This window comes from Tyto alba, unplaced genomic scaffold (genome assembly GCF_018691265.1).
Source record: "Tyto alba isolate M040663 unplaced genomic scaffold, T.alba_DEE_v4.0 Super-Scaffold_2, whole genome shotgun sequence".
Taxonomy (NCBI): Eukaryota; Metazoa; Chordata; class Aves; order Strigiformes; family Tytonidae; genus Tyto; species Tyto alba.
Window position 1 is genome coordinate 9,856,622 of NW_024881282.1, and position 22,229 is coordinate 9,878,850.

Here is a 22,229-nt window from a genome sequence, read left to right on the forward strand (position 1 = left end):
TCCAAAGTTCTCTTTCTGGTTTAAAAATGTAATCTGATCCCTTAACTACCCAGAGTAAAATTCACCATGGCACCAAAGGCCAACACTGCTTGCCTTATTGTGATGTATATGAACACAACTTCATAATTCATAATGCTCATTTCATTTAATCACATTAATTTTGCACTGTTTAGTGATGGTTTTGACTTGCATTGCTGTTCAGAGGTAATTTTGTCTTGGGCATCTTGGCCATTCTCAGGCACAGGAAGAACAGATGCCCTTGGGGCTGTAGCTGATGAGGAACCTCAGGTACACCAGGCCTCTTGCTCATAGTAGCAGACCTCATAGTTTCACTTGAGTAGTACCAGTTTCCTTATTGTTCAAGGGAAGGGTTACATTTTGTTAAAGATAAAATGCTGTCTGGAACTGAGGATTGCTGAGATACTTTGGCCTTTATGAAACATGGTCCATTGGAATGATCAGACACATCTCTTACGCTCAGCACTGCCAGAAGCTACATGGGATGTGTGATGTAGTTATCATTGCAAAGCACTGGTCAATGAACAGGTAGGCTACTGGGCATGTTTGCTTTTTCTGTTTAAGGCAGAAAATATTCTGTGAACATCTCTCTTCAGTTAAAAGGCAATTAAGAGCTGAAAGTCCAATAACTACATAGCAAGGTCACTAGGGACATTTTAGCAATGCTAGTATTCTCATAGCTTGCTTTTTGTCTTTATCAAAACAATATCAGTTCTCAAGGCATCCCTGCTTTTCTGACAGAGTTTGTTTACTAATGAAGGTGCACGGTTTCTGCATACTTGATAAAGTGTCCAATCATGCATTTAGCTTCTTCGATCACTTCTCATGTAAAATCTAGCTTGTGATTTATAGTCATCTAGAAAACACATTTTTGACTACTTTATGTGTAAGAAAGGTATCTGCAAATCTCCAGTGTAATCATTTAAGGCTGTTATAGTACTATAACCCAGAGACAGAAGTTAACATTTCTCCTAATATGCCATAAAAAATTTGGCCAACCCCAGACAGAATATAATCTAATAAATCCTTCAAATATATTCTCAAATTTATTATTTTAATCTTATTAGTAGTACTTTTTCATTGTCATTCACATTGTCATAACTTAATTCCTGATTAAAAGAAGACATATTTATACTTATTTTTAATGAAAGCTATTAGTTTCCTAAACTCACATTATTCTTAGAACTGTGCCACTCAAAAGGAGTGTCAAATACCATCACTTTCAGAAATACCAAGTCCTGAATTGGTATTGCAAAAGGAAGCAAATGGTAAACTACGTACCATTTAACAATTCACTTCTGTTGCCTCCTGGTCTGTTCCCTTTTCCCAGGAGAGTACACAGTGCTCAGAAAATGAAATTCCTATTACATTCTGCCCATGTTTTTAGCACAGAGGTAAGGAGTTCCTTAATTATTTTGAAAGATCAACATGAAGAGTGAAATTCAGCCTCATTTAAAAAGCCCAGAAAATCCTCAGGTGTCACTCCATCCCTTGATAATCTTAGTGAGAAGAGAGCTTAAGCTATTTCTTATCTGAAGGGAAGAACTTGTTACAAATGGAAAGTGGCTGGAATCTCAAAAGGCAGATAATGATTTTCTCAGTAGTCTATTGTTTAAACCTGGACTTTTCTCCAGATAGGAATGCTGGATTCCTGTTCAGAGGAACATAGGAGTAAACAGGAACTTCTTGGTAGAGGAGCTGAAGCAGGAAAGCCTCCTGACTCTCCCTGATATCTCTCGTGTTCTCAAGGGAGAAGAGAAAGTCTGAGAGAGGCATCAAGGTGTTCCTAGACAAATAGGAAAAAAATACAGAGGAAAAGAAATCATATCAGTAAAGATCTTCATGGTTGAGAAGAGGCAGCATTTCTGAAGATCTTCCACATGAGGAGGAAGAGGAAAGGTAGAACAAGAGGACAGGACAGAGTGGGGAATGAGCACACAAGACCTGGCTCCATCATGTCCTCAAGACCTGGCTTGTTTGCTTTTAAAGAAAGAAGCTGGAGAAAAGCAGCAAGGGCAGCAGTTCTGAGTTGCAGCACCAGCAACTTGGTAGAGATAAAGCAGGACTACACAGAGCATGATGAGGCTGGTTACAAGAAATAAAATTTGGAAAGAATCCAACGACAAAATGGCATTTTAATGTTAAATTATATTATTGTTGTTTTTCCCTGGAGGAAAAGCTGATACCTGGAGCCCTGCTTTCCGCTGAAAAGCAAATCAGTGTGTGACAGTATGTGGTTATTTTAATTGCAGCTTCATTTATTTTTATACATACAACAGCCCTGAAGCAGAAGTGGTCACAAACAGTGTGTACGGAAAGCCATCCCTTGGGAATCAGACACATGTCAGAGTCTAGTTCCTGAGGAGCTGATCCAAGCAGAAACCGGAGCAGACACCCAGCTTTCCTTGGCATGAGAACCATGAACTGTAAAACTACCACAACCCGCATGGCTTACTGAAAACGAACATTTGTTAGCATCAATAAAAAAGATGTGGAAGACTAACGGCACCACCTAGCAATAGCTGTCAAAACAACTTTCTATGGCAAGAGCTATTCCAAGCACTTACATTTCAGGGCCTGGACTAAGTCTTTTCTATTTTATTTTTTTTTTTTCTTCCAGAAATGAGAACAGATAAATTCATAGATGCAGCCTTGACTTTCCCCCCAAAAATCTTCCTCTCTCACTGGGAATAACTTGATGACCACTGCATGTGTAACTGCATGATTCACTTTTTTTTTTTTTTTTTTTTTTTTTTTCTGAAGAGCAGACAGCTACCCAGTTATAAACTGAGGAACCTAACTATAATTTGCAATTTTTGGACACCTTAATTAAGGATCTTTGACACTCAAAGAAAAGCAAGGGATAAGAGCATTGTGATTGCAATGTGGAAGTCCAGGTTGCTCATGCATGCGTTGCAGGAAAAGAACTCAGATCCAGTGTCAGACTGCAGCCCATTTCTATTTCTGGCTCTTCAGCAATTTAGTTGCAAAATCACATCCAGGTGAGTAGAAAATGTGGCAGCTGGCAAATATGATACCAGCATGGAGGGACTCTGATGAGTCTCGACTCAGGAGCACACGCTGTTGGCCACAATGTGAAAGGGCAATATTGTGAATGTAAGAGCCTATGATAAAATAGTGACACGAATAATAAAATGTGGATGACAGGACAATAGAAAGCAATTAAAGGTGATAATACTTGAGAAATTCTGGTTTGGGAAGTGGATTATATTTCTGAATTAAATGAGAAAGATGAGAAGAGAGCATTTTGGCCCCAAATTTTCTTCAGGCAGAGATAAGGAGGTGTAGATTATTTAAAACAGGAAAGAACCAAAGAAAACAGGATGCAAAAATATATTTCTCAGAATAAAGAATATGAGCAGATATCTTGATGGTTATATAATGATGCTTAATGGAAGAACAGAAATACAGATTTTTTTTTTCCTTTTTGCTGGGAGACATTTAGGGGTAGAAAACTATCTTTTGGTGAGTTATTACACCTTAGTAGCATATAGTGTGATGATATCAGGTATCCTTTAGCCAGATCTCACCTCTTTTTTGAGAAATTTATATAAACTATGAAAGTTTGCTTATGCAGTGCAAGTGTTAACAGAGATTGTCAAAAAAAAAGTAGATAGTATTGTTCTATAAATACATCCAGGAATGTTTGATTTATCTCATCTCAGTACTCCAAAGTAATAAATTTTTGCCAGTAATCCACTCTGTGGATATGCCATCATTGCCAGCAAGTGGGCAGGACTCCACAGCAATGTTACTACACAGAAGTAATAGGCAGAGACAACTCTTAATCAACTTCAGCACTGAAAAATGAATTATTAAGCTGTTGTTAGTCATGCAGAAATGGTCTGATTCTGACTGCTTCTAGAGACAGCCAAATGATGAAAGATTGGTCAAAGTTTCTTGATTTACCTACCTTGGGCTGAGGGCAGAACTGAAAAGGAGTAGTTTGAGTTTACACTATTAGCTACTGTAACTCTATCATAAACAACCCACTACTACCCATTGCATGGCATCTCTTGCAACCCAAAGATAGCAGACTATGGCTGACAGTCTTCTCCAGACTTTCTCTTATTGTTGTCAGTAGATAGCATTACAAAAGGCTTTCCAAGCCGCAATAATGAGGATACTCTGAAGAAATCTGTGGGAGCTATGAACTTTCCATCACTACAAAGACAAACAATCCTGCCTTAAGACAGACTGAGAGAGTCCATAACTTGAATCCCCGCCAGCTCATCTTCCTAGTTTTGATTGTGGAAGTCTCACTGGTATTTCCTTTGACAACACAGAGGGCACAGTCAGTGAACCATACAGACATAAGAAATGGCAGAAACCAAATAGGAAGAACTTGTTCACGATAAGAAAAATTTTACAAGCTTAAGATATGTTTGTTCTGCCTCCAGGTTTGCTTTAAAACCTAATGCCCATTAATCATACATGTTAAGAGTAGAAAATCATGTCAAATGGAATAGCAAGACTGCAAACATATCAATGGGGATACAGCAACAGATAAATGACAGAAATTTTATTTTGTTTATTTCTCGGTTGGCCAGAGTTTTTATTTCTAATTTGTGGAATTCACCCTGGAAAGACTTTACCATCCTTTAGTTTACACAGAAGTAATATCTAAAATATATAAATATTCTTTCAAAAAAATGTTAAATATTCAGGGCTCTTTTCATCTTTGAGAGCTATTGTATTGATAATGTAGTTCGACATTACCACAAAAGGAAGATCTTAATATGGTCAATAATATATTGGCCATAGCACGTTTCTTCTTCAATCATCACAGAAAGTCCACATTATTACCCTACATATAGGAGACACACATTGCTTCACCTTAAAATTACATTGTTGTTGCTTCCTACTCTCTCAATGACATCCAGTGACCCACATAAAATGGACTGCCTGGTATTTTAAAATTACATTAAATTTCATTTACATTACATGGAAAAAGAACAACTTGATGTATTAAGAGTAAGAAATTATTTGTTGCTGTTACCTAGAGCTAACACTCTATTTGAGAAGGAAGAATGTCAAGAATTAAATGCTAAAACCATGGCTGAGGTTAATCACTACTGTTTTCCTACCAGAAGGAGCAAGATGAGGAGATATCGTTGGTATTAGTCACTAATGGGAGGGTAGTTATCAAGCATCAGTCTGACCTGGCTTCCTTGTGCTTTGTCATGAACCTTTTGACTGAACAGGCAGTTTTAATCAATGTTCATGGCAGCATCCAGGAAGGATTATCATTTGGCTCTAAATACTGATATAAAAGTAATGGAATTGGCATTGGCTAATGTGTCCCACAAAACAGCTGTGTGTCATCCCCACCACCACCACTCCCTTGACATTTTTCCCAGGTACTCATCAGCAAACACAGTTGCTGCGCTCTTGGGCCTTGCACAGTTAGAGGTTAAAGAATTATGGTAATGGAATACCTGAAATCCCAGTTTGCATGATTTTGGCTGGGCAGCCAGTCCAACCATAGGTTTACTGTTTTGTTAGAATCACAGATTAACAGATGATGGGATGTCCTGGAGTGCTTCATACTCTGACACCCAGAGTTTCCATGGCAACTTTATGGTAATGAGACCAAACACCTTTTATGCAACAAAAAGAAACAGGCAGTAGATGCCATGAGGTGACTTTTGGCTTTGAGTTAATTACAGAAACTGTACAGACTGAGGCTAAAATCAAGAGAAGGGCATGTTTGACTGATTATCAGGATATAATAAAATAGATTAATCCCTTCTGAAAGGACCTGCCATGAAATGTGACAACTCATCATCTCAAAGTCATCTTATGTTTTACCGGGAAGAAGATAGCTCAGACCTCCAAGTAATATTGATGGAGGAGAGAGTTTGTTCAAGGGCACAGTATGAATTTAAGATGTCACTTAGAAAACCCTGATATCCCATATAAATTCTGAAAAGAAGAGAACTGTGATAATTCTCCTTTTCCATAACATTAAAACAGTATCAAGTTCCTGTTATATATCCATTTTCTTTTATCATATACATACTTTGGTTAAAATAGCCAGATTGTTTCTAATTTAGACATGTTTGCAGTATAAAAGAGCAGAGTTAAAAACACTGGAGTTACAAAGTTCAGCACACAAAGCTAAGAAATGCCAGCATTAAAGTTGCTTCTATAACCATAATTCACCCTCCACCTCTACATGTATGCATTATCTTTAATTGCACACTACTTTTTCCCCAGACCCTCATCTCATTCACTACACAGCACAGACAGCATTCATTACAAACCAGATGTCGAATCCCTTTTACTTTTGATTTTTGTTTTCTCAGTTAAGCAGTGTGTAGTCTAATGCATGATTTATTGCATGCTTAAAATGCTATCCTGAAGATGTTTCCTCTAACACTTTTCTCTGCTGCCGATCACTATAGTAGCTGAAACTGGCAGAAATATTAATTTATATTCACAATACAAAGGATTCAGTGGATGGTACTGTCCTCATTTGACAGATGATAAATGGAGGATTAAAGACATAATGTACCTCGTACCCAGAGGTTTGTGGGGTTCCCTCTGAAACATCAAGAACATAATTTTTTTGTAATCTTAGTGTTATATAGCACTTATATGTCTAATGAGGTTAGAAGCAAAAGGCTGAACATGCAGACTCCTACAAATACAGTTTCAGAATACAAAGTTGGATTAACTGGAAAACAAAGACCAGAGAAATAGCAACTCAACATTCCCCAAAGTGATGCTGAGTTGTAGGGACAAACAAACTATATTCATCCTAAATTCGTCTTAAATCATAGTTACATCTCAGAAAGTGATTCAGACTTCAAGAGCTAAAAATAGCTTAACCTTAAAGGAGCTGCAAACCAAAAGCATCTTTACAGAGCACAGTGCACATAACAGCATATGTTCAGAAGCATCATAGTCCAAGAAGACATATGGGATTACTCTTCTGGGCATCATTGAAAATGCAAGATGGCAGGAAGACATTTATGGCCTTTATATGGATATATCACACTAAATACAATTGAGTACATCTAAATCAGTCCAGATGAATGAACATTATTAAAAAATAAACCACCATAGACGGTCCCAGAGAAGTTGCACAAAGAGGTGCTTTTTTCTCCCCTAATAGCTAATAATTAGAACTAATAATAGTAATTAAAGCTAGTAATAGGGAAATGTGGATTCCAAACCCTCCTTGGCCCATGGGTACAGGTATTCTCATTTCTCAAATTCAAGACAACAGGTTATAGAGTACACTCAACTTCTGAAACTCTATTTTGAAGTGAGCACCCTGAATGGCAGGGTTTTCATAATTCGTTAAGCCATAGTGAGGAAAACAGAGACACAGATACATACATTCATACGACAAAGCAAGAATGCAGGTGATTATCTAACCAGGGAGAATCTGACCTGGATTCACTAAAGAAAGAGTATTTCTTGTGCAGACAGTGAGCGGAGAATAATTATCTACTGCCTCTCCCTACACAAAACTATCAAATGAAATGAGAAGGGGATAGGTTCAAAATTAGTGAAACAAAGCTTTTTTTCCCACTCAAAATGTAGTTCAGGCAGGGATCTCTTTGCCACAGGAAGCTGTGATAAAAGTTCAAAGAATAGCTAGAAAAGTTGATGGAAGGAAAAAAAAAAAATTCTCCAATGACCATTATATACAATGACACCACATCTGGTTCAGGAAATCCCTGAGCTGTAAATTGTTGGAGGCTGGGTAAGTATTTTGTGAAAGGACTGTAATAGGCTTGACCTGTTCTTAAACTCTTCCTAGTGGTCTGCTTCAATTATTGTTGCCAACAGGATGCTGAGCTAACAGGACCTTTGGTCATACTGTATCAAACTTCCTGGGTTATAGTCCCACAGTTTTGACAAAACCATAAAGAGCACTGGGGACAGTGAACTCTGTTCCTGCCTTTAATATGAAACTTGAGAAATAGACTATGAAGACTAAAGAGATTTGTTTAAAATTATTTGTGACCTTCATATAATTCTTGGCAATGTAGTCTCTTCTTTCACTCAGCCTTCCAGTATTACCTGTTATACAACTTCTATAAACTTCCAGTACATTGCATCATGTAAAATCATCTCTCTTTTTCTGTTTTTGTTTTGTTTGTTTGTTTGTTTGTTTGTTTGTTTGTTTTGGTTTGGTTTGTTTGTTTTTTCCCAGCACTCGATTCCTTCCAGGATTTTTTAATACCCTACCTTGAGCAAGCCCGTCAGATCTGGGCTTGGTTGGTTGGGGCAGCTGTGATCGGAGGCATTATTACTGCTGTGCTCACAGGGCTCATTCTGGCCTGCCAGAAGAAAAGAAGAGGAACTTCTTCAGAGATACAACCCTTGCTCATAGAAAGTGAAGATTACAACAATATATCTTATCAGTCCAATTTCTAGAGGCTTCCACTAACTCAGTGATGTTTCTAAGGTGCTAATCAAACATGCAGTGTTTGATTCATGTTTACAAATACCTTGTTGAGGTGTGCTGCATAAGCAAAATGGGCAGTCTTGCTCCTAAAGGCTCTTGTAACCTCCAGTGTTGTAGTATCGTATCAGATCCACTCCTACAAAAACCTCCCAGACCCAACATAACACCCAAAGAACACCATGTATTTCCTATGCTTGATTAAATGATGCTCCTGTGAAACCAGACCAGCTTGTGTGTTGGTGTCTTTAATGTATAATTCTCTGCTTTTATATTTGCTCTTATACAACTGTAAGCTCCAATCCCTTAGCCCAATCCAGGTGTTTGGTGAATGGATTTAGTGAGAGGTGCCTGGCCACTACCGGTGCTACATTCATTCTGTGTTTGAATGTAAGAGCAGAAAGAGCCCTTTAGTGAGTGAATTTAGTGAATGTACAAGCTGGAAGAGCCCTTTAGTTTTAGTTTAGTGAGCTTAGTGACTGAGCAAAGTGAATGACCCATAGAAACATTTTTCTTTTAGGCTAGAAATATTTTCACTCCAGCTTGCTGTTTGTCCTTGATTGAATGCCATCAGCAGCAGAAAGCAGGCTCACAGAAACCACTCCTCACTTGTCTTAAATGCTCCGGTTAGTCATCTTCTATACCATCTTACATTTGTCTGGGGACTTGAGAGGTTTTTAGGAGATGAAACCTAGTCTCACTATGTCCTCCTCTGTTCAGTTTGACTTAATGACTGTTCATATTACGGTTGACTTCTGGTTGCTCAGTATGCATATATTCCATATAGGTAATCCATACATAACAAAACAAGGTGTGGTGACCTGAATATGGCTGTCCACTGGGTGCCCACCAAGCCACTCTATCACTCCCCTCCTCAACTGGACAGTGGAGAGAAAATATTAAAAAAGTCTCATGTGTTGAGATAAGGACAGAGAAAGATCACTCTGCAATTATTGTCATGGGTAAAACAGACTTGACTCAGGAAAATTAATTTAATTTATTGCCATTCAAATGTCAGAGTAGGATAATGAGAGATAAAACTAAATCTTAAAACACTTTCCTCTCAACCCTCCCTCCTTCCTGGGCTCAGCTTTACTCCCAACTTCTCTACCTCCTTCCCCCAAGTGGTGAAGAGGGACAGGGAGTGGGAGCTGCAGTCAGTTCATCACACGTTGTCTCTGCCGCTCCTTCCTCCTTAGGGGGAGGACTCCTCACTCTTCCCCTGATCCAGCGTGGGGTCTCTCCCACACGAGACAGTCTTCCATGAACTTCTCCAATGTAAAGCCTTCCCACAGTCTGCAGTTCTTCATAAACTGCTCCAGCACGTGTCCCTTTCATGACATGCAGTCATTCAGGAACAGGCTGCTCCCATGTGCATCCCCCAAAGGGTCACAGGTCCTGCCAGTAAACCTGCTCCAGTGTGGGATCCTCTTTCCATAGGTCCACGGGTACTGTCAGGAGCCTGCTCCAGCATGGGCTTCCCATAGGGTCAGTGTCTTTCAGGTGCATCCACCTGCTCTGCATGTGCGGTCCTCCCCAGGCTGCAGGTGGATATCTGTTCCACAGTGGACCTCCATGGTCTGCAGGGGCTCAGCCTACCTCACCATGGTCTTCATCATGAGCTGTAGGGGAATGCTTGGATCACCTCCTCCTCCTCCTTCTTCACTGCCCTTGGTGGCTGCAGTTGTTGCTCTCACATATTCTCATTCCTCTCTCTGGCTGCTGTTCGACTGCAGGTTTGGTTTTCCCCTTTTTAAATACGTTATCTCAGACATGGTACCACTGTGGCTAGTGGGCTCAGCTGTGGCCAGTGGTGGGTCCATCCTAGAGCTGGCTGGCGTTGGCTCTGTCAGACTTGGGGGAAGCTTCTGGCAGCTTCTCACAGAAGCCACGCATGTAGCCGTCCTCCCCCCCCTGCCCCCTACCAAAACCTTGCCACAAAAACCCAGTACACAAGGTATCTAATTACATAATGAACCTTAACCAGAAAGAATCACTCCTTTTTTTGGGGCAGTGACTCCAACTGTCTTTTGATAGTTCCAAAGCTCATCTTCAGCCACAAGCTTAAATTCACAGCCGTTCCAAAATGATCTGTAGTGTTAATCTGGTTCAGAGGATTCCCATCACTTTCTGGTCTTCTTTTAAAAAATTAACAGAAGAGGGCATGGGCCATGCCTTTGGTGCTGGTGAGACCTGCTCTACTGATGGTGATGTTGCATTTGGTTTGGAGTTAAAATGGTAAGTTCAGTCTTTGGAAACTGTAGATGAGAACATATTGAAGACTGCAAGGAGCCACAAACAGGTTCAAAGGGGCTGTGAGAAGGCTGAGGGAGAGAAGGTGAGTGGGAGGGAAGGGACGATGCTGTATTGTTTGAAAATGGAGGGAAACATGTACTTTGACCATTGATCCCAGCGCTCTTTCCTAGTCAACAGATGCCACAGGACCTCTCAGATGAGCTATTTTCTCTCACAACTGACTCCAGGCAACATCCACATGGAACAGTGCAAGGCATTATTTTGATAGTTTTGTATGTTTTCAGGTGCTCAACTACATTTCCATTTCAGGGCAATTGCACTGGAATTGTCCTCTAAACTACAGAAATTACAGCTCTTTACAGACAAAAAGAGACACAAAACAGTGAGGGGCTGATATGTCTGTTGGTCAGGGTTCACCTAGAGCAGATTTTTCTATAGCAGGTGTTCTTCTGTGATTTTTCACATCAAAGTGTTAATATCCCTCTCCTGCTGTGGAAATCCTGCTTTCAAGGCATATACAAGGACATTTGGAGTCTCCCAGCTATCCTTGACTAAAGAGTAATAATCACAAAACCAGGAAAAATGGAAGATGGGAATAAAACTACCAGTGTATTCCACTAGCAACGGAAGGAAATATCTACACCTTCAAATCCAACCATATCCCATTCCCAGGAGCTAAGTGACTGACTAGTGCCTGCTGATTTACTACATTGCCCTGATTAAGGAAGGTATGGGCTAAAATAGACTCTAGCTCAGCAAAGTGCAGGCTTTTTTGCTGAATGAAGCTGTTCTTCCATGTTAAAAACTTCAGCCTTTAATTTAAAAGAGCTGTCTCTTTTACTATGACTTCTGATTGATGATCTGAGATACTAGTAGATGAATGCTCTCCAATATCGTAGAAAGTATTTAAAACAAATACAACGCATGGAATTTTAAATGTTTCTTAGAACTGAGGCATAGGCAGGAGAAATGGAACTATGATCATATTTCAAGTGGTCAGTTTGGTCATTTAATTTGTATTTTATATAACCCAGAATATTCTATTGGCAAAAATAAATACTAGCATCAGGGGAAAAACACCCGTATTTAAATTTTTACTTCATAAATGTTGGTTGGTTTCAAAGTCAGATAAGCACAAAATTTTTTATGCAATCTATTTGAATACTACACTCAAATTCTACAGCTAATAACAGTTTAATTCATCTGGACTACTTGAACTAATTAAAATGGGAGGAATAAACCTCAGACATGCAGTGAAAACTACCCTTTGGTGCTCAGTGACTGTTCTAAAAAACTTGCTTATTGTGTTCAGTAACCATGGTTGGGATAAAATATTTAAAATTATTGTGTAATTCTTATTCTGCAAAATTCTTCTGAACAAATATGATAAAGGTAACAGAAGAACTTTAAAAAGGAACTCTTTGGGGATGGAGAAGGGTGGGATTAAAATAAAAAGTGGGTTTTATTCCATAACTGTTCACAGAAGCCTAAATTGCATGACTGCCTGGTACTCCTGGACTCTCTGCTCCCACTTGGCTCTACTGGGCAGATGGAGAGCTGGGAACACACACATGATAGCAGCCACAGTGGAGTTGAGATATAAAGACCCATTCAATCTGTGGAGGGAGAGTGGAAAACCCATGAGCTCCAAGGGTCTTCCCAGGCAGTGAAGTGTCTCCTGCGGGAGTCTGGAGCTGGTACATTTCTGGGGTCCCCAGTCCTGGAGTTTAAAACATGACAGGAATATGTTGGACTCATGTACCTTAAAAATCCTCAAAGTCTAGCTTTGAGACAGTCTGAATGTCTGTGGCAGTCTGAGACGGACTGCTGCAGAGCCATGATCCCTGGTTGGGTGGATGCCCTGGCAGGAAGACAACTCCTGTTTTTTATTGGAAGTTTGTTGAAAAAAATGCCTTTCTGCAAAATATTTCACTGTAAGTAAAGTGATGTCATCCTTTGAAAAGTTGTTCTGATAGAAAAATCCTAACTATATTAAGCAAGTTTATCTCAACCTTTGCAATATTCCATTGTGACAACATTTCATTTTCACATCGGTCAAGGCAATTTTTACTAAATGTTGCTCCCTTGCAAAGGACATGGCCAACAAGTCATATCTGATTCAACTCCTCAGATGTTAGTGTCTTCTTCACAGAAGTTCTTCACCAGTGTCCACTGGGCCTCCGTCCTTTGGCCATGGCAACTCACTATGCATGGAAAGATGAAAGAGGAGCTTTGGCTCATCAGGTATTCTAAATCCTACTTATGGACAGTTCTTGATCATCCCTTCTTCCCCAAAAGCATGGAATGCATGATTCATACCTTATGATCAAACGTATGACCTATTAGGGAAAGTCTCTTTACACTCTACTTAAATCATTTACCAATTCTCAGGCAAGATTCTTCTTTTTCCTTTTCTTCAGTGGGAGATGTAACAGCCTGTTTTCTTCCCCCAGAAGTTTAATTGCAGGGAACTCAACCTAGCTCTAACTGATGAAAGGGAATTTGTATCCATTCATACTTGTAAGCATACTACCAAGCATTTTTCCACTCTAATTCCCACTCACTATATGACGTGGGGACCTGTCCTGGTTCGGGCTGGCCTAGAGCTCCCGTGGGTCTGGCAGCGGGAGGAGCTGCAGCACCCTGAGACCCCAGGGGCTCCCCAGGCCCCAGTGCCCTCACCTGTGTGCGGGGGCGGGGGGAGCACAGCTGGAGGGCTGGGCCCCGATTGGCCGATAGTCCATGTCATGTGACATTGTGCTCACTATATAAAGGCAGGAGTGGGGCAGGAGGGGCTCTCACTTCTGGGAGTGTGGCTGTGGGGCCTTTGTGTTTGGGATGGCTGGCTGGGAGCAGGTGAGTGTTGGTCTGTGGGTAATGAGCAGCTGTACTGTACATTACCTGTTGATACTGCTGTCAGTGTATTGTTCTGTTACTGTTATTAAATTGTTTTTATCTCCACCCGTGAGTCTCCCTTTGCCCCTCCGATTCCCTCCCCATTCCCAAGTGGGGGGAGGGTGGGTGGGTAGCTGTGTGGTGTTTAGCTGCTGAGTAGGCTTAAACGACAACAGGACCATGTCTGCTTTGAGATGGAACAAAGAACACGTTGTTTCAGTCAGCATGATCTGTGTCAGGGAATAAATAGTACAGAAACTAGGATAAAATTAATACAAGCAACACATGCTGGTTCTCTCTATGGCTGTAGTGTTTCTGCTTAGACCACTGGCCTGATGATAGTTTGGAGTCAAAACTCTTCAGAAGTTTATCTGACTCTGAGCACATTAGAACCCAACTGGTGCTCTTTTCTGAGCAAGCTGTTAAGGTTCCTTCAGAGTGGGAAGTGAACACCACTGTCAGGTTGGTATTGACTGCATCAATCTTAAAGCAACTATTTTGGGACAGTGGAAATTGGGCTGCAGACATGCCTACTCCTTCCCATTGACATTTTTGGGAGCCTGCATGTTAGCTTGGACCAGTCACCTAGTTTTTGGATGGGTCAGAAGGAGGCAGATGACTCTTTCAGCACCATGGCACTAAATGTTTTCTTGGTGCCCTTCACTCACACTAAAAGAAGGCATTGGGCTTTCTGTCTGCAGGCTACAAATGCGGTGGCACATAATATTTCTTCTCAGGGTCATGTTCAGGGCTGTGCTTAGACATATGTAAGTTAAGTGCTGAAGGACCTCTTATCTTCATAGATGCTTGCCTGAGATGGGAGCTGGTGCTCCTGCATTTTTTAAATTGTGAATAATGTAATGTCATGAGGCTGTGCTTGCCATGTAACCTTATTGAATTAGAGTGGGCAGAGGTTAAATGCAACCCTGCCTTTATCTTTTCCTCTGTCTGGCCAAGGTGACTTGAAACAAAATACTTCCCATTGGCATTCAGCATTTGGCTTAGGCTTGTGGAGTTCATTCTGACAGGATCAGTGCTGAAAATGGGGCATTACAGTGCTTGTTGACATAAAATCCAGATCCTGTGTATGTAGACCATGCAATCACATAAACCTTGACCCCAGTTAGCATTGAAGTTAGGCTTATCTGAAAGTACTTGTTAGATGAGGGTCCCACCAGTTTCAGCACCCAGGGACATATTTGCACTATCCACACCATGTTGTTTCATATAATGAAACAAAAATACTGTATGGTTGATGTTCAGAAATCTTCTACAGGACACCTGGCAGCTTCATTATAATGTTCCTAGTACTGTGTGTCTCTGGCCTTTGAGGGAGACTGTTACCTCAGTGAAGTCTTGCATTTTCTAGCCTTTCTTCCCCAGACTGTTAGTCACGTTTAGTCAAGGCAGGACAATGAGCAGCTGTCAGTCTTTTTCATTCTGTTCTCCCTCCCACATTTTCCCCAAATTTGTATTTTTAGCACCTGTTCTCTCCATTGAGTTAAATCTGTAATTCACCATCTGTGTATATACATGTGTGTAGGGATGCAAGTCATTTTGAATCAGTCTCCATAGTGAACTGAAAATTGGCAGCAATGGGACCTTGTCATTAAAAATGGCCTTTCACTGTAATTTTTATAATAAGCTCTGAATTAGATACAAAGTAGCTGTTATAACCATAGAAAATTTTTTTTTTTTTTTTTTTGCATGTCCATCTTGCATCCATTAGGCTTTCTAATGTCTCATTTTATATATGGACATTTCCCCTGGAGTCTTCCTGTTACCTCCTCCTCCTGAGGATGTCAGGCATGCGGAATTCATACAGTGCCAAAAAGTTCTGGAAATCTGCTGGATTAGTAAAATATGTAGAGAAACTAGTTCTTTCCCTGCATGCAGACAAATTCCCTTTGAAACAAGAATGCAGAAATAAACATTAATTCTGGACCCCAACTGTGGCTTGGCACTTCGGACCATCTCCCTTCATGAAACTTGATTCAGCCTTACATGACTTCCCTCTCTTCTCACCTAACATTGCACTGTTTTATCCATCAGGAAAAGGGATTCTTGAGGGCTCAGTGGTGGGATTGTCCCACATCACTGAGGCTGGTATAGCGATGGCAATACAGAGCAGCCCACAGGGGTGATACCTATTATGTTGCTGTCTGAGTGTGTCATAAAGATTTAAAAGGACCTTGGATGTCTAAAAACACCGCTGTTTTTCCTCATTGTTTTCTAGTAAAAGAAGCATTCTCAGGCAATAACATGCAAATACAGTATTTTCAGGTCAATTACATATTGTGGACAAACTTTCACATATTTTCCGGCAATCATAACAATGTTAAAATGTTTCTGGTTTGAACTGCTTCTTGAAAAACTTAAGCACAATCAATTCACTGTGCTACATTTTCAAACTGCTGTACATCTTTCTGAGTACTCCTGACAACAGTGCCATAAATATGAATAAAGGAAAGTAGTCCTCAGAGCCTCTTAACTCTTAGGGCAGAGTCATGCACCAGGCTTTTCTTGCCTTGCACACCAATACAACCCTCTTTGCAATCAGATTTTGTTTTTCCCCACCAGTGACTGATGCTGATGAGCTTTTCTACAACAGTAATAACATTACACACCTTCATTCCTTTGTGTAAGCTATTGTAAATAAATAGTCCATATGTACCACAGAAGAATTATATTTCTGGGAGAAGTGCTAAAAATTTAAATTATTTGTGTGTGACCCCTTCATGAAAAGACAAGAACATTACAAAAATGCTGGCTCTTTTGTCACAGAGCTGAACGTGTCAGGAAGATTTGCTAATAAGAGCTTGAAGACCTGGTCTGTCTTCTCATAAATTTACTGGGAGATTGTCAGGGTGGAAAATACTGGTCCATTAATGGTGCTCTGCTAAATTTACTATGAACTGATTTCATTGTCAGATGACCTGGCTGTATAGAATGAAATATATACATAGTTAGATCACTGGAAAAATATCAAATGACTAATATCATGGCAGGTTCTGTGTACAGAACTATTTATTGGTGTAATTATGAGAAAATGTGATTTATTTTTTTTTAACTGAAGCACAACACACATCCCAGAGTGACGGTGCTACAGCCATTAGCTGATAGAAAAATACATATACTCATGGTAACACAAGTGCTATATAACTGTATTCTTACCATAGTAGTAAAAGTATATATGTATATATATTAGAATATAAAAGTATATGTGTATATATGTGTAGGCAAGCCCTATAAGGACTGTTTATCCAGCTCCCTTTTCATCTGGATGACATTACAAACATTTATATCAAGAGCAAGTGGATATATGATTTGTCAAGTCAGAATGGAAGCAATTTGTTTTAACTTTGATCTTGTTAATTAATGCCACAGTGACTGTGGAAGATACAGACCACCAGAGAAACCAGAGTCCATGTCCTCTTTTACACAATCATGGACACTACTTTAAAATTCATTTTAGTCTTTTCATTCTATAGTCTGTGGTTCCAATTATTTAATCCAGAGGGTTCACTTTCAAAGCATCAACCTCCTATTAGCATTCAGGGAGAATCAGACTCTTGACAACTCTCATTTGATAGCCTAAATGAAAATGAGGCATTTCTGACTTCCCTACTGCTACCAGAAAAAGTGCTTGTCACTTCAAAAAATCAGATCACTTCTAGTCAGAAAGACTTTTCCCTTTCAGTGGAACAAATATGCTTAAATCCACAAGTCTAGACACCAAGACTTAAAAATTATGGCCTTTTATCTCATCCTAGAAGCCATGGCATTCTGGAGCACCAAACAGGGATGTCTGCAGGGAGGCTGTCACTTTAGAAACTGTGTTTAGTGGCCTGGGTGCAAATGACAGATTGGGGCATCACTGCAGTCAACGTAATTAAGGTGACACTCTCCTACAAGGAGATATACTACTGTAAAAAGTTACAGGAAGGATCATTTGGAAAATTAATTTGTAGAGAGATCAGAAACTTTGGGCAAACAAGATTAATTTTCAGGAAAACCAGAACAGTTTTGGGGAGGGAGACAGGACAAGTTGCTGGTTATTCAGACCATTAGTCATCGTCCACAGTGCACAATTTCAGGTTAGAAAGTGCACTGTTATTAAGTTCAGTCTAATGTTTATGCATATGTTAAACAAGACACCAGAAAGAGTAATGATAAATCACGGAGCTATTACATTCATGAGAATTTAATTTGGGAGGAGTTGGAAAAGGAAATGGATGAGAAGTGCTGATTATTTTAAGTCATCTTGCATACAAAAATGATGATGGATTTTCAGGAGAAACAATCCAAGTTGCATTGATTAAAAATTATTCCAATATGCCACTCTTTGGCCCTTCTGTAACATCCATGTGGCTGTAATGCACTTTAGGGAACATTTAAGGCTGAGCATCAGGTTTCCTGCAGTGAACAAAGCTCTAACTGGATTGCACAGTTGCTCCCCAGATTTTAGGAGGCTGGTGGGACCAGGATTGGGTACCAGTGCCTTTTACCCCAGAATTCAGAATCAGAAACAGGTAAGGAACCACATATGTGTGTGTTCAGAGTCTCAATTTTGTAACACATGCTACTTTTTCAGGTCGTTCACCAGCTGAGATATTCTAGGACAGGGGATCCAGTTCACAACTAACCAGTACTTGCATGTGCAGCCCATAATGTGCTGTGTTTTCTAAATAAATTATTATGGTCCTTATAACATCAATGGTGAGAAAAAAAGGAGCATTTGAAACAGATTTTGTATGTTGAAATGCAAAAATCCAAGACAGGTGAATCAGATCTCCCTGGAGGTCTTCAGAGGCTTTCATATGTCCCCATGATTATGTGAGAAAGGTGTTCATTTACTTTAGATCTGATTCATTAAATAACTGAAATTCATGATAGGTTGGTGCCTGGATCAGGCAGACAGCTGCTGCTCAGCCCATGGCTGCTGTTTTTCTCTCTAGAAAGGCTCATCTATTTGAGGGAGCTGTCTTTGCCAGCTGTTGCCCACCCTTCTGCTTACCTTCTTATCAAGAATTTATTATGATCAACGATGCCTACATAGAGCTGAACTGGGGAGGAGGAAGCACAGTTTTCCTCTTCTGCTAGGAAAACAGCAGACTGCAATATTTTGCTTGCTGCCCAGTGTAAGGAGAGTTTTTTATTTGAATCAGCATTTTTAGCCAGGTTTTATCAAAATAAGTAGTCCCCCCAATTTCTGTGCTCCCCTTCCCGTATTCTTCTTGTATGAACAATGAGATTTCCCTATTGACCAAATGCATTTGTAAAATGTATTGTTTCCCATAAAATGTCTCCAAATATCAGACAAAAAAATCAAAGCTTATGAATCAAAACACAGTTTGCCAAACCTCATTACTTGGCATGGAAATGGTGAGTGGGAAAGGATATTATTTGTAACGAAAAACAACAAAATAATTTTTGAAACTATCAATTTTTCCTCTGAAAGTCCTGCCCAGCATGTCACTGACCCTGCGCTAGGTATAAACACCTTTTTAATTTCCAGAGCTCAGGAACTTCTCTGAAGTGGAGATGTTAACTTTCTCTACATGTTTTCAACCTAACAACTAAAAAGAAATGAGAGGGAATAGACAGTTTTGGGTTTTTGTTTTTCATCTTGTTGCAGTTAAACTCATTCTGGAGGGATGGTACCTTTTACCATCATAACATCAACACCACTATGGAATGAGAAAGCAAAAAATACAACCTTGAAATTTACTTATGCAATTTGTGTATCCTTAGTTCTCAAAAATAAATAACCAGAACTTTTAACAGCAGTTCCGAAAAATCTCAGGGAAGTCTGAGCACTTGTATTAATCCATGTTTCACTTGTAATTTTCCTAAAAAAACACAAGCCTGACAAAAGTAGAAATGATGAGGTGGACAGCTACCAGGACATTCAGTATCTTGCGGAAAGATTGAGAGGGTGCTTTGGTCTGCAGTACACCAGAAAGACCCCAGCCACATTATCGGGAAGTGGATTATGAGTTTTAAAACAATTGTTTCAGATTTGCTTTAGAATCAGCAGTGTCCTGAAGACCATAAGAAAACATCAGCTCTCCATTAAGATCTATCAAAAGCTGTATGGTCTGAGCAGGTGCTTCAAATAAAAAACACTGTGAAATACTTTACCAGGCCGAGCAGACTAAAGCAAATGCCCAGATCACATTTCACTCAGTCAGGTTTTCAAATGCTCATCCTAAGTATGAAGGTTTTCTACACATTTCTGGTATGGGAGGGAACTGTGTTCATCATCGATTTCAGTGGTGTAGGGCCAGGCAGGTGCTGTTTTCTGTTCCCACTGTGCTCTAAACACACAAAGACATGTAGAGCGCAGTGGACTGGTCTTCTAAGTTCCAGTGGTGGGATGGCTGTGTATGGGAATGAGATACATTTATTCTGCTTCTGAGATGGCCTCATAGTCAAAGATACAAAAAGAATGTATTTGGCACTGTCCTTCATTTCGAATGGTCTGGATTTATCAGAAATTTCAAGAGGTGACATATGAAATAAGTATATGCCTAATGTTCTAAGTCAGAAAATTACTCTGGGTAAATAAACAAGGGTGCCTAGCACAATTTTGGTACTTCGGGTATACTATCTGGCTTCATCCTGTCATTTCAGAGGATTCTGGGTCTCCTGTAGCATATCCACCAACCCTGTGTGGATGTTTCTGCTAGTTTAGGGAACCTCAAACAGTATTAAAGCCTCTGTTTAAACTGTGAAATCCCAGACTCTCCTGCCAGCAGTAATACGCACATATGCACATATACAGTGCTTCCATGATTAAAGCAGTATGTCATTAATTAAAACCAGGTCACAAACAGCAACTCAACCATGTTTTGTTCAGTCTTGGAATGGTTGTTTATTCCAAAGTCATGAAGCTTCCTGTAAAGTAAATACCTTGAGAGTACAGTGCCGTAATTACATGATGAATAAATGTATGGTGCTTTGTCAAATACAATAAGAGACATAAACCAACATTAGGGTGTCCTGATAATATAACAGAATGTAAAAATAACATCTGAACAGCAACAGAACTCAGCATCCAAATACTTTACTTGTCAGGATTGCCATTAAGATAAAATGGCTAATTCCATCTAGTATCTTTGGAAAGAAGCATCCTTTCCATACTGCAACCAGGATTTTTCAATTTAACTGAACAACTTTGAAATGAAAGGCTATTTTCCAGGTAAATCCATACAAATTTTTTCAGATGTGACTGTCCCCATTTTACAGGTAGGCAAAAAGAACATGGGATTTTTGAAAGAAACTTAATGAAGTTGGTTATCAAAACCTCAGTGAACTTGAATTCTTCATTTTACTCTGAAAGTCCTAAGCAGAGTGACTGGCTTGTATGGAAACTCTGAAGACCATGGGATAAAGTGCAGGATTTCTCCCAAGCTGATCCCTTTTTTAGCCAATAGTTTGCACCTACCATCACAACACTGTATAATTAAAAAAGGCACATTATGGGAAAAGATTTCTGCACATGACTTGGGAAAAAGAGAAGAACTTAAAAACCCAAAAGACTCAGTAAAAAAAGAGAGAGAAGAAAAAAAACAAAACAACAGCTGTTTTTTATGATCGGTTTTCTAGCTCTGCCTTATTATATAGCTATCTGGTAAAAGCTTTGCTTCATTTGATGGGAACTAGGAGAGTCAGAAAGCTTATTGCTTACTCTTTGAAGGTTTACAAGGCATGCAGTTACAACAGTGATCTTCCAGCTAGTGAAACATAGTTCCTGTGTTGTGTTGGGAGGCAGCAAGATGAAGCTACAAAACAGGCCGTTTCATATGACAGGAGTATGACTTGTTATGGGCACAAACACACTAAGTACTATTCTTTTTCTAAAGACAAGCCTGGGGGAAAAAATTAAAAATTAAGCTCAGGACCAGTTTTTGATTTCTGTTCCACTTGGAAACTAAGCAGATATTTCTTTTCAAAGAATTGTACCACATCCTGATCTATAAAAACATAAGAACAGATTGAAATTACATTAATGTAAACAGGCATCTCTGAAAAGAACATTTGTGGACATTTGTACTAGTACTTTCCAAAATGGTTATCTTGCATATTGTATAGAGATAAATAAGTAAATGCTGCCTTCATTTTTCATATATTGTTTTTTATTTCAGCTCTAGTGGAAAAAATATATATTTACAGAATTGGAAATTCAGAATAAATTTTCTGGCCTCTTTCTTTTGGGATAGGAAAGAGTGAGGGAAGAACGTGGTCAGTAGTGAAAAAGTCAAGACCTGCAACTACAGAAAAGACTAGGCATTCATTTTTTCTTAGCACATTATACATGTTAACTGGAAATAACTATTTCCAAGGCTTATTTCATGAAAGAAAAATTGGAAAGTTGAACTTAGTTTATTACTTTTTCCAAATTTTTCCAATTAATTTCATCTGGGGTCTATATCTTCCCTCCTAAGACTGGATTTTGAGTCATTATTTTCTGTCTGCGTAGCACTCTGTTTCAAATAAATCCTCTGCCTAGTGGGATCAAAGGATCTTTTCAAGGATATCCACACTTGTACCAGTGTGACCAGTTCTTGGACATTTACCATGTCAAACTCTCACATGGTTTATGAGTCCAAAA

At 39.5% G+C, this 22,229-nt stretch overlaps 1 protein-coding gene across 2 annotated transcripts in view; it reads left to right on the forward strand.

The window, feature by feature from the left end:
* Nucleotides 1-8,688, forward strand: part of TYR (tyrosinase) — a 46,379-nt gene extending 37,691 nt beyond the window's left edge. For both annotated transcript variants that reach the window (XM_009968062.2, XM_032991000.1), the window contains exon 5: nucleotides 8,210-8,688. In XM_009968062.2, coding sequence (XP_009966364.2) covers nucleotides 8,210-8,433 — 224 coding nt within the window. In that variant the 3' untranslated portion in view covers nucleotides 8,434-8,688. The remainder of the gene's footprint in view (nucleotides 1-8,209) is intronic.
* Nucleotides 8,689-22,229: the final 13,541 nt, after the last annotated feature.